Genomic DNA, 15,073 nt, shown 5'->3' on the forward strand with positions numbered 1-15,073 from the left:
TTGAGCAAACTATTAAAAAAATCTTTCTACAGTCTTTTCATCAAATGATTAGGATAAAATGGAAGACTGGAAAATACAGAAATAGACTTATTAACGAAGAACTGAAAAAGTCAATCAACTACAAAGAATGACTGCTGCTCTTTAAAAAAAAATACAGACATTTTAGGGATGTATCATATGCACAGTTCTTTATCGCTGATAGGAATATGGTCTTAAGGTAAATGGATTTCAAAAAATGAAGTGAAGACGATCAGAAGTGAAGTCAGCTTGTCACCCTTCAAGTACAATGTTTCAGTCTGTCATGTTCTTCCAGGAGAAGGGGAGAAAAGACAAGCGGGGTTCCATGCAAGGAGGTCCCCAGCATCATGCCTCATGGCACTTCAGTATTCTGAGATGTTCTGCAGGGTGGCCTGGAGGCTACTTGAGGTACAGAATGTTGGGAAAGGCATGGAGGGGTCAGAAGTCCGGCTGACCTGGGTTTGAATTTCCCCTTTACACCAATGAGTTATGCCACATTAGGTAAAATGCTAAACTTTCTGGGCACAATTTTCCTATTCAGGAAACTGTAAAGATCACACCCTTGCATGAGAACTCGACACACTGATCTACTACAGTATACGGTCCTCTTAGGTGGATGATTTGAGGCTCAACTAAAAAAAGGAATGGGCAAATTCTGCTCTGCACACTCTTGCTGAGTTCTTTACAAATTAAAAACTAAGTCATGAGTGTGTGGTGAAAAGATTATGCCCAGGTGTCCAACTCTGTTCTTCTGTTGGGTTTAAGGTGAACGGAACAGAGGAACATTAGCCAGTCTAAGGGCCAATGGTAAGAGTGAATCAGTGTGAGCAGGAGCACAGACAGCCTGATTACTTGCTGTATGGAGCTGGAAACTCTAGAGGCTATGCTGGTTGGGTTTTGCCAACTTGATCCAAACCCACTTATATCTGGCAAGAGAGATTCTTAACTGAGAAAGTGTCTCCATAAGACTGACCTGTAATCAAGCCTGTGGGACATTGTCTTGATTTGTGATCGATATGGAAGGACACAGGCCACTGTGAGCAGTACCACCCCTGGGCAGGTGGTCCTGGGTTATATAAGGAAGATGGCGATGAAAGCCATGAGGAGCAAGCCCGTAACCAGCATGGCCTCTGCTTCACTTCCTGCCGCCAGGTTCCTGCCTTGTGTTTCTGCCTTCACTTCCCTCACTTATGAACCTGAGAGAAAAAAAGAACCCTTTTCTTCCTTGAGTTGCTTTTGGCCATGCAGCAACAGATACTTAACTAAAACAGAGGTCCCAGAACACAGTACCTTTGAAATTCTATGGCCAATGCTATGCTGGTGAAAACAGCCAATGAATCACTATGAATTCTGGATGTAGGCATGACACACTGGTAAGATCATCCATTCCCCCTTAAATTCCCAATGAGCACAGAACTGTTACATTACCTCTACTGTAGCCAATATACAGGGGGTGAAAAACATGTATGTATGTACACATACACACACACACGTATGCATGATGTATCTTGTAGACAGTGAAGGGTCATACACCCAAGGAACTACTTTCACCAAATACACCTTCAACATTTGTGGCTCCATTTTCAAAATGAAGTCCTTGCTCAGGCAATCATTTGCCTGTGAACATTGTTCTTAAAAAAAAATTTTTTTTTACGCTTATCTACTTCGGTGTAGGAGGTGTGCCATGGCACTTATGTGTAGGTCAAAGGACAACCTGAGGGAGTCAGTTTTCTCTTCATCTACCATGTGGGTCCCAAGGATGGAAGCCAAGTTGTCAGGCTTGGAGGTGAGTGTCTTCATCAGCTGGGTCATCTTGCCAGTCCTAGATTCAAGGGTTCTAGAGCACCCTTGAATAGCTACGTAGGTGACCATCCAGAAATGGAGAAACTAATTAACAATGGTGTTAATGAATGCAAAGTGTAGTTAACATGGGGGTTTTTGAGAACGGTTCTCAGAGGGATGGATTTCATTCCCAAAGGGCTGAGGGGAAATGCCCGAAGGGCCAACCTGTAGGTCTCAAATGCTATGCAGGGTCAGTGATATAGTCTCAAGATTTCATTCAGCAGTCAGTTCAGGGAGTAATGAAAAGTGCTTATGAGCTGCAGAAGTGTTCAAACGGATCCTCGAACTGGCTTATGGTTCCTCACCTCCTTTTTGGCTCTAGCCGTTAGAGTCCATTTGAGACCATGTGACGGGAGAGGAGGCTGGGAACCTTGCTAAGTAACTCTCCAGATTCCAGGAAGCTGGCAAGATGAGCTGCTTTACCGTGTCTCTACTAAAAAATACATGTCCCTGTTGATCAATATGGGAGCTGACACCCAAAGAAATGCATTTTTAGGCTCCGTCACCAATCAATTGCCGCACCACTGTGGAGTGACACCCAGCCTCTGCCACAGATTGTGGTACTCACTCCCGGCTCCACCCCTTTCTCTATACCCCTGGCTCCACCCCTTTCTCTATACCACCCGCTTGTCTGCTTGATTGACGTCTTGGTCCTCTTAAAATTAACCATGCTTCCATACTTTCTTCAACTGTTCAGATTTCATTTTTTATTTGTATGATGTGTGTGCATGTGTGTGTGCACACACACAAGTATATGTATGCATGTTCATGTGTGCTATGGTGCATGTGTGGAAGTCAGAGAATAGCTGTGGGTATTGGTCCTCTCCTTTTGCCTTGCTAAAGTCAGGGTCTGTTGTTCGCCCACTACAAATACCAGGCTAACTGACCTGAATTGCTATGCTCCTTGTCTCTGCCTCCCATCTCTTTGTGGGAGAATTAGGTGCGTTCTGCAGATACAAACTCAGCCCCTCACTCTTCTGAGGCAGGTACTTTGCCCACTAAACCATCTCCCTAGCCCTGTATAGACTTCTTACCAAACAGTATTTCCCTAGGATATTTACTGTTTGTATGAATGAAGTCACCAGGGTCTGTGGTGATATCTCCATGTGGATGACAAATACGTCAGCATCTCTACATTCTACACCCTGGACTACCTTCCCTCCTAATCCCCTATCTTTCTTTCTTTCTCATTCTTTACTATGTGGTCCACACGTGAGAAAGGAGAACTTATATATGGATCAGATGAGACTGGTAGTGTTTGCCCCGCCCTAATTATTTAGGAGGGCACTGCTGATTGAGAAATACGAGGTTAGGATCAGTTAAATCAAAGCAGAAACTGCACATATACAGTCAGCTCCTGTCCCAGATGCTGATGACATCCTATTTCATGACACTTTGGTTCTTCGATGGCCCAGCATCTTCAGAGAATCAGACAGGTGCCAGAGTGTTGTTGAACCCTGACTGTGTGTCAAACATTTATACTGAATTTCCATTGCTTTGTTCTCTTTTAATTTATAGAGACCAGAAGAACACTAATTTGGAAAAAACCACAGGGGGCTGTTGGTTTGTAAGAGTGCTCTCTCCGTACAAATACTTCTTTAGAGTAAAATTAGGATGATATCACAATATATACACACATTCCCCTTCAGTGTTGAACCTATACATCAACATCTATAAATAAACACTACAGTCATTGGATTCCACTTAAAAACTATTTTAAATATATAACTACATTATCTGAAGTAAAACTGTTTACACTATTTTAGGCCTTTGCTTCCAAACATAAACGACTAATAAAAAATTCCAACTCCTAAGTCATTTAACTTTTAATATCTCAAAGGGGATCATTCTTCGCTTGATGTAAGGTTCACCTTGGACACCCATTAATAAAGACCCTAAGAAAACCTCACAGAGGTTGTGGTTGACTTAAAAAGAGAGCAAGAATCACACAGAGCCAAAGCAGACTGCAAATTAGCCTGAGATGTGCTGACCTCTTAAGATGTGGATCACACTGTGTTCTTACAGCACTGACCCAAACATGAAGACTACGCAGGAAATCCACCAAAATCTCTGTTCGTTTGCTTATCATCCTTTGCCCATCTGTGCAGAGCAAGGCACGCTCTATCCAAATGGGGCCAGGGAGGGCTCTATGAGTCTCTCTCCTTTGTATTACTAGTTCCAAACCCAGCATCTCACTATGTAGCCCTCGATGCCCTGGAACTCACTATAGAGACTAGGGTGGCTTTTAACTCACAGGCTTTTATCTCTGCCTGCCTCTGACTCTGCCTCCTGAGTGCTGGTGTTAAAGGAGTAGGCCACCATATCCCACTGATGAAGTTTTATTACATGAATGAATGCAGATATAATGTAACGCGTCAAAGCACACCTTACCTGCTGCTGAACTCTGTGTTTTCTCTATGAAAACTTATAAAGAGCAAATATTTTTCTGGGTTGATTCCAGAAAACAAAATATACAGATTATAGGTGTATCTTCTTTGAGGAGAAAAATTAGCCATAGAAAAGATCATAGGGCCTGAAGTGTAATGAAGAAGAAGGAGGAGGAGGAGGAGGAGGAGGAGGAGGAGGAGGAGGAGGAGGAGGAGGAGGAAGAGGAGGAGGAGGAGGAGGAGGAGAAGAGGAGGAGGAGTTATCAGCAACTACAGTAGGACCCCCAGAGCTACAATAACATTGGCCTGGCAAGACACACCTGCTGGTACAATATTGGCATGAACATCATGGGAGTAACCAACCACTTTCTGAATAGACTTAAGTCTCATTCTGCAGGATGAAACCTGGCACCACTGTTGAACCAAGTATCCATGGCCAAACAAGCCAGTCCTAAGTCCTAGGGAAAACCTACTAACGTTATTCTAAGTATTAAAATTGTTCCTCATGACTCATCGTTATACCCATAGATGAATGCATCACTCAGCTCTCATCAGAGAAGCGTCTCTTTGCTTAGATGGTAACTAACACAAAGATCCAAGACTGGAAAGGTGCAGAGAATAAGAGACATCAGATTGCTTAGCCCCCACTTAACGATTTATGCTGAGTCCCCTGGGACTCAGAGATCATTGCAAAGAGGGAGCAGAAAGACCTAGAGTGAGAGGCAGTGATGAACACAAGGGACAGTGTCCTCAGGACACCATGGGGCAGAATTCACAAGCCATGTGTGAGCTCAAACAAGACCAAATCCCAGCATGGAGAAGAGAGGTTCCAGCCCTAGTCAAGGAGTTATAGGGAATTGGTAGCTGCTGGGAGAGGGAGAGTCAAGTTTCTTTAAGAATGTTGTCACGGGTGGGTCGGCCACACTCCAATGGAAGGCCACACATCCGCGAAAGCATGGGCAGCACAGACTGGACTTGATGGGTGGCGGGAAAAGAAAAAGACAGAAAGTTGGGCAGGTAAGGGAGAGGGTTAATATGGTCAAAACTCAAATTCCCAAAGAAGTAATAAGAAGTATCTTTAAAATAAAAATAACTATGGGGGGAACCTGAGCCTCTCAATTTGATTAATACATTCAGACATTAATAAGTCTATCATTTGTACTAATATGATTTTGTATAGCTCATCATGTTAACTAGTCAATAGCAAAAAAGGTTCTGTGTTTTTTATGAACAGATGAGATAAAATTATGGAAGAAAAACAGTAGAAGGACATTAGGAGAAAGGTGGGTGAGCAGCCTGCTGCCGAGTCTCATTCAAATACCTTTCCTATCCCTGCAGATTATGGTGGGACAGTCAAGGGCCAAGGCTTGTAGGCTCCCCACCGGTGAGTTAAGCATCCTTCTGCCCTCTGTGAGGCTGCAGCGAAATGTTCCCTGGGAACGGACCTGTGCGGTTCTGCAGTTAATTGGTATAACTCCTGAAGATGCAGGATGAAAGATGCAGCTCTTTATTTTCTGTTCATTCTCAATGGCAGCGACCATCGATGCTATCTGCTTCTTTCTCTCAGCCAACCTGCTCTGCAAGCCGTTCACTGCATCCCGCCATGGCTTATGCTTAAACACACACTGCAATGACAGTCACGCTGCAGATGAAGAGGTTGAGGTGCTTAGAGCTCACACAGCTCCCCCAAGGTCATGCGGTCGAGTGATAATCCTAAAGTCCACTCTCACACCCTCCATCCCAAACTCATGGTCATTACACAGGACTGCCTTTCATGCAGCCTATCAACCCTTCTTCTGTCTGTCAAGTCCATCCTCTGATGTAGCAAGATTCAGCTCGCGTACAGCCAATAATTACGACCTGGTCTCAAGGAGCCTAGACTCCCAGATGAACTAGGCGTGAAAAGACATCACTGCAGCTCAGCATTTCAAGGACAGCAACAGAGAGAACAGGCTCCCCAGCAGACCTGAGATCTCTCTTTTTGATACACAAGAAGACAGAACAAGTTCCTGAGGGTCTGAAAAAATCACATCCCATAAAAGCCCACGAGCAGAACGCATGTGCAGCCTAGCATCCTATGACATAAATACCTGGGTGACAAGGCATGAGCAAAACCTGCAAAATGTCAAGACACCTGAAACACCACGGCAGGGGCCGCAGCCAGAGTCATGTATTCTGAAATGTGCTTTCAGGCCTTCACTGCTTTGACCTTAAACAAGCCTGCTAGACTTTCAACAAACTCAGTGGGCAAGTAGATCTCAAAGCCCTACCACCCAAGCAGCGTCTACATCCATCACGGATGGGTTACAGAACATTAGGTTAATTCTTTTTCTATCAGCCTTGGTTTTCTCTATGAAAGAAAAAATGGAGATGAAAATAATACCCATGCCACAGAGGAGAGGGACAAAGCAGTAGCCTCTTAAAACTCCTCTGCCATACTAGCAGGCAGCCACAGTCTTGAGATGTCATTGTCCTGGGTCGTCTTTAAAGTTCTAATGAGGGTAATTTTCATTTGCAGCATTCAAAACAATTTTTAAGGACACAGAACCTGGGCTCACATGGCTCAGCAGGTAGGAGCACTGACTGTTCTTCCACAGGATCCTGATTGGATTCCCAGCACCTACAGGGTGGCTTAGAACTTTCAGTAACTCCAGTTCCGGGGGCTCCAATTCCGGGGAACCGAGGCCCTCTTCTGTCCTCAGATGAGCTATCCAGGCATAGTGCAGGCAAATCATCCTCATACCTCAAAATTAACATTAAAAGATAGACCTTTTAAAGTAAAACCTCAACATATATTACACAGAGGATGAGAAAGACATATCACAATACTGGGTTACTCTGAGAAGCCAACTGTATAAACTGAGATTTCTGATGCAAGTAAAGAATTGCAGGGCAGGGAATCTGGACTGCTCTTCATTCTTGAGAGGGAGGAGGAATAGAGTGGGGGGGAGGAGGAGAGGGGAAGGGGAGTGGGGGAAGGGGGCAATGTGTGGGAGGAGGGGGAGGGAAATGGGGAGGAGGAGGGAATTTTTTTTCAACAACTAAAAAAAATAAAAATAAATGAAAAAAAAAGAATTGCTCCTTTGTAAACCATTCTAAAAGAATTCCACTTATGATTTTTTACAGTTTTCTTCATTGTGCTTGCGTGTGTTCATATGGGTGTACATGCATGCAGATAAAGGTATACATGTGTGCAGATATATGTGTATAGAAGCCAGAGGTCCACCTTTGGCTTCATTGCTGAAGGGCCCTCCATCTTTTGTTCTTTTCAAAGTCTCTCCCTGGCCCAGAATGTACCTTCAGCTAAGCTAGCTAGCCAGTGAGCCCTAGGGACCTGCTTGTCCCCACCTCACAGCACTGGGGTTATAGGTACACACTACGGTGCCCACTATTTTATTTATGTGGGTGCTGGGGATCAAACTTGATTATCACACTATGCAACAGGCTCTTTACCCATGAAGCCATCTCCCAGCTCAGCCAGTCTATTGGGTCTATAGCAGGGACAGATGGATGTCATGGAGTACCCATGGGGTAGGATGGGAAGATGCAGTCAAGAGAGCTGGACAGCCCAGCCCATACTGGACCTTCATGAGCTCCAGCTATGGGGACTCCAGAAGTCAGTTTAATGGCTCATGACTCGGTTTCTTCAGTTGCAGTATGGAGATACTAAAAACACACTCTGAGGGGTTATTGTGACTGTTAAAGCAGCCTCCACCCACAAGGCAATGCAGAGAAAGCCCCGCCTGGTACATGGTACCCGGTCAGCAAACGGGCCTGGAAGAAAAGACTAGAATTCAGGAAATGCGATTCTTCATGTCTCCCTTCGAGCCAGGAATTTGGCAGCTTCCCTAGAATCTGATTTCTTCTCGCTTCCCACCTACAATCCATTGCCAAGTTCTACTGCATCTTCCTTTAAATATCTTTCACATGCCACACCCCCTCCCTGTTGGCAGAGCCCCACCCTCCCCCAGTTTGGGCTCCCAGCATCGCCTGCCTGCCTGGACCGCCATCCGAGCTTCCTGACTGCTCTGCTGCTGCTGCTGTCTACAACACTGACGAGCCATGCATTGCTCCAGAACAGGCATCCTGCCCCCCCCCCCCCCCCCGAGCAGAGATCTGCCAGTCCCTGTAGGATGGCACACATAGGCCTTCATACTCTGGTCCTTCCTGACTTTTCCTGCCATGCCCTCAGACTTCCTTTCCCCCAAAGCACTCCAAAATCCTATCTGCTTTCCATGTAGCTCAATGGTTTCTCCTGCTGGCACCATTTTGGCCTCGGGGGTTCTGGCATTCTTGTCTTCTTTATCCCTGCCTTGTCCTCCAAGGCTCAGATTCTTTCCCAAACCCATTCTAGTCAACTGGGATTGTCGGGAGGATCTCTGTACTGTCTCTTGGAAGAGCTTTTCCTGCCCTGTTGGAGGATGATGGAGAATGGTTTATCTTTCTCCTCCTCTCTCTTGGGAGCGCTCACACCACTACCACTGTTTGTTTACGTTTCTACCCAACATCTGACAGGAAACCTGATTGGTAGAACTCATTTTATGCATGATTATCGAATGAAGGCATGATACAAGAAAAAAACAATGAGGGTTTGTTTCTGCTTTGTTATTGATTATTCAAATTCAACATCACTCATCAGAAATGACATTCCTCACAGAACTGAATTACTCTCAGGATTTCTAGTTTATTTCAGTACCCGGCACCATGTTAGCTACGCAGAGAGAGATAAAGGAGCGCCATAGTGCCTGTGTGTGCGGTGGCCTCAGGCTGCCTTCAAGGTTTGTTTGTTTGTTTGTTTAACCAGATATCATAAACCTATATAAGCAGATATTCATATGTCCAAAGCTGATGGGGGACAGGGCTGAACATGCAGAGAGCACGAACACATGGATAATGGCAGCAAGGGGCACACAGGGACAACACGGGCACTGCCAGAAAGGAGCTCATGCCTCCCTATCTGATGAGCTATCTACTGACACACACCTATAGGCTGGTGAGAGAGTTTCTCTCTGCAGGCTGCCAAGAACAGAGACCTAGCGTCACCTAGGCAGGGCATTGTGCCCACCTTGGCTTGCCCTCCTCTGCTGTAAATCTAAGCAGCCCACTAGGAGAGGAGTGTGTGGAGGGGATCGGAACTATGACAGGAAGATCCATGGGGAAGTGCGGGACGAACTATCTGTCTTTAAACCAATATCCATTCAAGCCTTGCTTGTACCCCCTTCACACATAATCAGGGGCCTGGCTCGACCTCAGAAGGAGGGTGTGACCTGGGCATGGGCAGGGATTCGGGGTCCATCGCCAGTAGCCCCCACCTTCGATCCCCGTTAAAGGCTCTCACCACTTCCTAGATGCCTTTCTTCTCTGGAGCCACCTAAAACTCCTTAAGCTATGCCAAGAATAAAGCATCTTTATTAAAATTCAGCTAATTAAAATTCATTAGCATTTTTGGTGTGCGCATGTGACAGGCAGTCCATGCTCCTAGTTAGCATATCTAAAATGGCACAAATGTGTGGCTCACTGGGCTTCAGTGAAGAAACCTGGTGGCGTGTCAGTCTGGCACCACGGTTCCTATGCATCCCGGTTAGACTAGAGTATTTGCTCATAGGCCATGACTGTTGCTGCCGTTTTCTATAGTCAAGACAGGGTCATCTTCGACTGGCTTCAACCTGAACCACAAAGTCTTCTGTTTAAAGCTCTTTTCTGTAATGGCAGCTTCGATACTTCCTAGGCTTTCCTATATGGGCTTGTCTGAGAGCGTTCACTATGACTTTTATGTAATTAGAAGACCCTAGGGGATATAGTTCTGCTTATGAACAACTATCCCCACAAATGCCCACAAAGCAAAATTTAAAAGCAGCAGCTCCTCCCCACTTCCCCCCATTGGCACAGGGTCTGTCTTAAGAAACAAAGTAGCCCCCTGGCCTTGATTAGGGATCTAGAAAAGGTTCAGAAGAGGCTCAAAGTCAAACAAGCCAGGGAAGAAAAGTTACATTTGCTGTACCAAGTGGATGGAGAGTATGTCTTCAAAGCTTAACTTTGTAGGTTGAAAGCCATCTATAAAAAAAATCTGATCATGGGGATTATCTCCCGCAGCACATTGTCCTTCAGGTAATGTATCTGTGATGCTATGACAGTGTCATCCTGAACCACTCTCTGCAGCTCCTCCCTGAGAGTCCTGAGAACAATGTATCTATATCAGCTTGTCTGTCCACCATGGTGATATTGATATTGCGCTATGTGAGCCCTCTGGTTGCTAAGAGATTTACATTGGGCAGATTGTCGCACTTCTCACAAAGCATTCTGGTCCACAAGCTTTTGCTCCAGCTCAGAGAGTCCTGAAGCAACTCTACCTCACCCTTCCCTGTGTGACTTCTTAGTCAAGCAGGGGCCCAAGTCTGTCACTGCGGCTACAAAGTCCTGCCATCAACCTTCAGGGTGACAATGGGCCTTTACAAAAATGTGTGTCCCTGCACCCCTGTGTCTTGGAAGCCCATTTAGCATCAAGGAGTGGAGACAGGGATATTTGGCAAGGGGCCATCCATAGTGACCTTCTCGGAGCCAAATCTTGTATAATAAAACAAGACCAGAACCTAGTAAAATATGGTCACTTCCTAATTTTGCTATATAAGGTTTTGAAACACGCCACCACAGAGTTCCTTATTCCGAGTGTGTACTTTTATGAAAAGAGACCCAAGGAGTTTATTTACAAGAATCCCCAAATGGGGACACGTGCACACGCAACCTCTTGCCGCAAAACCACCGCAGCTCTCCAAATTCCATCTCCTTCAGGCAAAAGGCAGCGCGCCTACACCTGCAGAGCCTAACCCTGAAGGAAACTGGGAAGGTACCTAAAATAGCCATCTCTCTCTCTTGAAGAAAGGTGGATTCCATGGGTGGAATTTGCATGTCATTTGCAAAGCAGACACACCAAGGCTGAGAATTCACGAGGAGCCTCTTTCCCTTGGGGTACTCACACAGACACATCACAATGTTTTATGACTGGCTTCTACATTCAGATCACAGGGTTTTAGTCAAATATGATTAACTGTCATGCAGGAAAAGTCCTTTGGACCGGCCAGTCCCCAGGAGTCTAAAGGGCAAAGCTACCAAATAGTAAGACCTCTTTAGCAGCAAAGAAACACCACTGGCCTAGAATCTCCTGTGTCTTCTCTCCAGCCTTGGACACCAGAAATGGGTACTTAGTGCCCCATGAGGGCTTTGATCTCAGACCATCAGTGTGAAGGCTGCAGGGCTCTCCCCTCCACCCCCATGGCACAGGAATTCCTGCATTTACAATCACTCTGGCCCAGCAGGTAAGATCTGAACCTCTGCGACTTCAGCTCTATTTAACCCCAGAAAGTTATTTCTAGTAGCTGACCTCCACTGCAGAACCCCAGCTGAAAAATACCTCCTAGAGAGAAGAGGCCCAAGGACAGCGACAAGGCAGAGCAGGAACCGGCTTGAGGTCACAAAGCTGCCCTAAGACAGGCACGCATGTGACACACTTCCAACACAAAAGCCGGCTTTTCCACACAACAGACCTCTAAGAAGTACAAAGGCCGGCTCGCGGGCAAAACCACGGTCACCTGCAGTTTATTTAACCTTGACCCAGCTGCAAAGAAAGTAACTTTAACTCCTTGGCAACACCCTTGCCTGCTTTGCAAACGTGCTGGAGCCTCTGTAAAGTGAGGCGCACCTTCCGCAGAGCCCCGCAATCACACCCCCCACCACGACCTCCAGGAGAAACCCTTCCACGGCCCATGCTTTACCACCAGCCCCCCATCTCTACTCCCGACTGACACTCTATGCTGCCCATGAAAAGATCCCTCCACGCTTGTCACGGATGCCGGGAGGAAACGCATTCACAAAGATGAGAGCTCCGTGGCACACATAGCTACCTTTTTCTTGCGATCCCGGGACCGTTTGCGGTGCTTCTTTTTTTTCTCAGTCTCCTCTTCAGCATTGATTTCTAAATCCCTGTTTTTCTTCAGCTGGGAGGCGGCATGAGCCATAATGCATCGAAAAAGACCCTGTCAAGCAGGCAGAAGCTTTCTCTGAAAAGGTGATCTCCTCGGGCACCTCTAATCAGGCACGGAGCAGCATAGCCCTCGCTGGAGAGGAGCCTGGGCTGAACGGCAGGGAAGCATCCAAGAGGCGGAGAGGCAGAGATGCTGGGGGAAACTGCAGCTTTCAAAACCCACTCCAGCAGGGTCCGGGTTGCACCCTACACCTTGCTGCGCCCTTCCCTCTTCCGGCGAGGGCAGCCATCCTGCTGCAGAGGCTGTAGTGGAGGCAGCTGGGACCAAGGAGCTGTGTTATGGCCGCATCCCCTGCCACCAGCTGGAAGTATCTAAGTGATTTCCTCCGAAGGGGGAACGCTGCAGAGGGTGCTCTTCCGAAGGGGAAGGATCCGGAGTCACCACACATGCGGCAGCCAGAAAGCCAGCACTAATCCTGAAAAAACCGACTTCAGAAGCCTCCACGAGAAGGGAAAGGGCTGCAATTTATCCATCAGCCTAGATCCACACCAAGCGAAAAATTAACCCATCAGAGAACAGAGCTGCTTGGGTTCAACTGCTGATGGTGGCAAAATCTATAAAATAAATTAGCTACATTTTCCCAGGGAGATGCTGACTCCATTTTCGGGCAAACAATGCATGCATTGCTGGCCTCAACAGGGCATCCTTTATGCCCGGTTAGTCCTGATGCATTTTGTGGCGAGGACTACAGAAGGGTCCGTTGTCTTTTTAAAACAACACGCTCATGACAACACATTAGCCAGGAAGGCGTGAGCCCGCTGTTGTGAAGGACAGATGCCCAATTCAGAGGTTCCCCAGGACTCTCCTCGCATGTGGTGTGAGGGGCAGAGGAGAGGGCTGTCATCAGTGTTCCAGAGGGGCTTTCAAGCCGGGGTTCATTGTAATCACGTCGCTGCTTGTGCCACCTGAGTCCTCAGTGACTGCAGCCTCTGAATATTCATTGTGTGAAGTGAAGCAGCAGCAAGGCTCAAGGATGCCGGTGTCTTCCGTCTTCTGTGAGCATGCACTGCAAGAGATCTAAACAGGGAATCACACGCACACACATACACACATACACACACACACACTAGCACTGACATCGGCAGCGTCAGCAAGAAGTGCCTAATACGCTAGACTGGGCCCAAAGCCTGTGGGCTCAAGTTAAAGACGTCTCAATCTCACCAAGAAAATCAAATAATGAGAATCAAAAGTGAGGCTCCATACTCTGGCCTAAGCACAGTGGGCCTTGGGAGGTGGACATACTGGGCTTTGCAGAGGGAACTCTGAGCTTCGGAAGGGAGGGAGCACAGTGCCCTGGGCACTGTGGGGATTGGGTTGTGGTTCTACAGAGCAGTTTCTCATCTGGTGTGTGTCTCGAGCACTGAGTAGAATTCTCACTGGCAATGTTTACAGACTGATTCTGCTCTAGACATCAAAGGGCCCCTCTCTCCCACTGAAGGTCCTCTAGACTCTGTCAGCAGTGATAAAGAATTGAAAGATGCATAGCCCACAGCCTGTCATTCTTAAGTTGAAGGCACATGTCACTGAGATCAACTGAAAAGCATGCTGGTCACACAGTTGATGATGGCCTGCTATGTGTACCCATTCACACATACTTGTTTCCCTCAGAAACATCTTCATGAGGAAATGGTATATCATAAGAACCTGGATATGGTCTCCAGAAACCACACTGGAAACAAAGTAGATGGGTGTGATAGCTTGTAATCCCAGTGCTGGGGAGGCAGAGTCAGCAAATCCCAGGGGCTCACTGGCCCAGCCAGCCCAGTGTACTGGGTCAACTCCCAGCCAATGAGAAACGTTGCTTCAAAAAAGGATGATGGTGACACCTAAGGAAAGACACATGAGATTGTCGTGTAGGCGCCACAGGCATGAACACACTCACTCACACATGTGCACACGCATATCCACACATAACATGTGCACATGCGTACACACACAAACACATGCGTGCATGCATGCGTGAATGTATCCAGGCGTGCGTGCGAGTGCATGCGTGCACGCACCCACACAAACACACACACACAGAGTTTTTATTTCGCCTATTAGATTGTCTTATCCAACAAGAAGGAGGCAAAGGCTGTGAAGGTAAAGACCAATCTGACTCAAATTCAAAAGCAGATGAGCCCTAATTGGGAAACGAGGAAAAATCAGAGGCTTTAAGTTTTCTCACCAGGATGTTTCCTCCAGGAGACATAGTGGGACAGGGGAAGGGCTAGCACATGGAGCCTTGCATGGCATCTCCCTAAATAAGCCCCATACTTTTGAGGAATATTCACACAGTTTCAGCCAGCTGAAGAGGGCAGCCAGCTACAGAACTGGCGACCTTCCCATTGGCTTCAGGATCCTTTTCTCCTCCCTTTATAGACACTAAGGAGACTTCGAAATGTAGTGTATTTCTAAGTACCTTTGTTCAAGGTACCTTCTCCCAGGGAGGCTGGCAAAGCAACATTACTTTCATTGATCTCCACCAGTAACAATGAGAATAAACAAGCCACACGTCCTCCGCGCTAGAAGTCTTTGCTGCTCCAACACGGCCAGAAGTTGAGGATGAAGGATGACTTTTATTATACCATAATGAGAAATATTCTACCCATTGGCTACTTCCTTGTTTTAGTAAGCCGGGAACACATCACAAATAAATCCTAAGGCACAGCCTATTGAGTTTCTTCCTTAGAAGAAATCCGTGGCTTTAGCCTCTGCTTACAGACCTGAACTCCAGAGACTTTACCAAGGAAGGTGCCTCTATGGGTCCTACATTTTTATTTTTTTACTGAAGGGCCAGCCTCT

The 15,073-nt window shown here is 46.6% G+C and overlaps 1 protein-coding gene across 28 annotated transcripts in view; it reads right to left on the reverse strand.

Moving 5' to 3' along the window:
- Ank3 (ankyrin 3) overlaps window positions 1–15,073 on the reverse strand; it is a 431,439-nt gene that overhangs the window by 281,270 nt on the left and 135,096 nt on the right. For 10 of the 28 annotated variants that reach the window (XM_075980036.1, XM_075980034.1, XM_075980033.1 and 7 more), the window contains exon 1: window positions 12,146–12,823. The exons of 6 other annotated variants lie outside the window; for them this stretch is intronic. In XM_075980036.1, the coding sequence (XP_075836151.1) occupies window positions 12,146–12,259 (114 nt within the window). In that variant the 5' untranslated portion in view covers window positions 12,260–12,823. Of the gene's footprint in view, window positions 1–12,145; window positions 12,849–15,073 lie in introns of those variants that run through there. 12 more of the 28 variants (XM_075980029.1, XM_075980024.1, XM_075980044.1 and 9 more) reach the window with 4 other exon arrangements.

The sequence above is a fragment of the Microtus pennsylvanicus genome, chromosome 7 (assembly GCF_037038515.1).
Source record: "Microtus pennsylvanicus isolate mMicPen1 chromosome 7, mMicPen1.hap1, whole genome shotgun sequence".
Lineage (NCBI taxonomy): Eukaryota > Metazoa > Chordata > Mammalia > Rodentia > Cricetidae > Microtus > Microtus pennsylvanicus.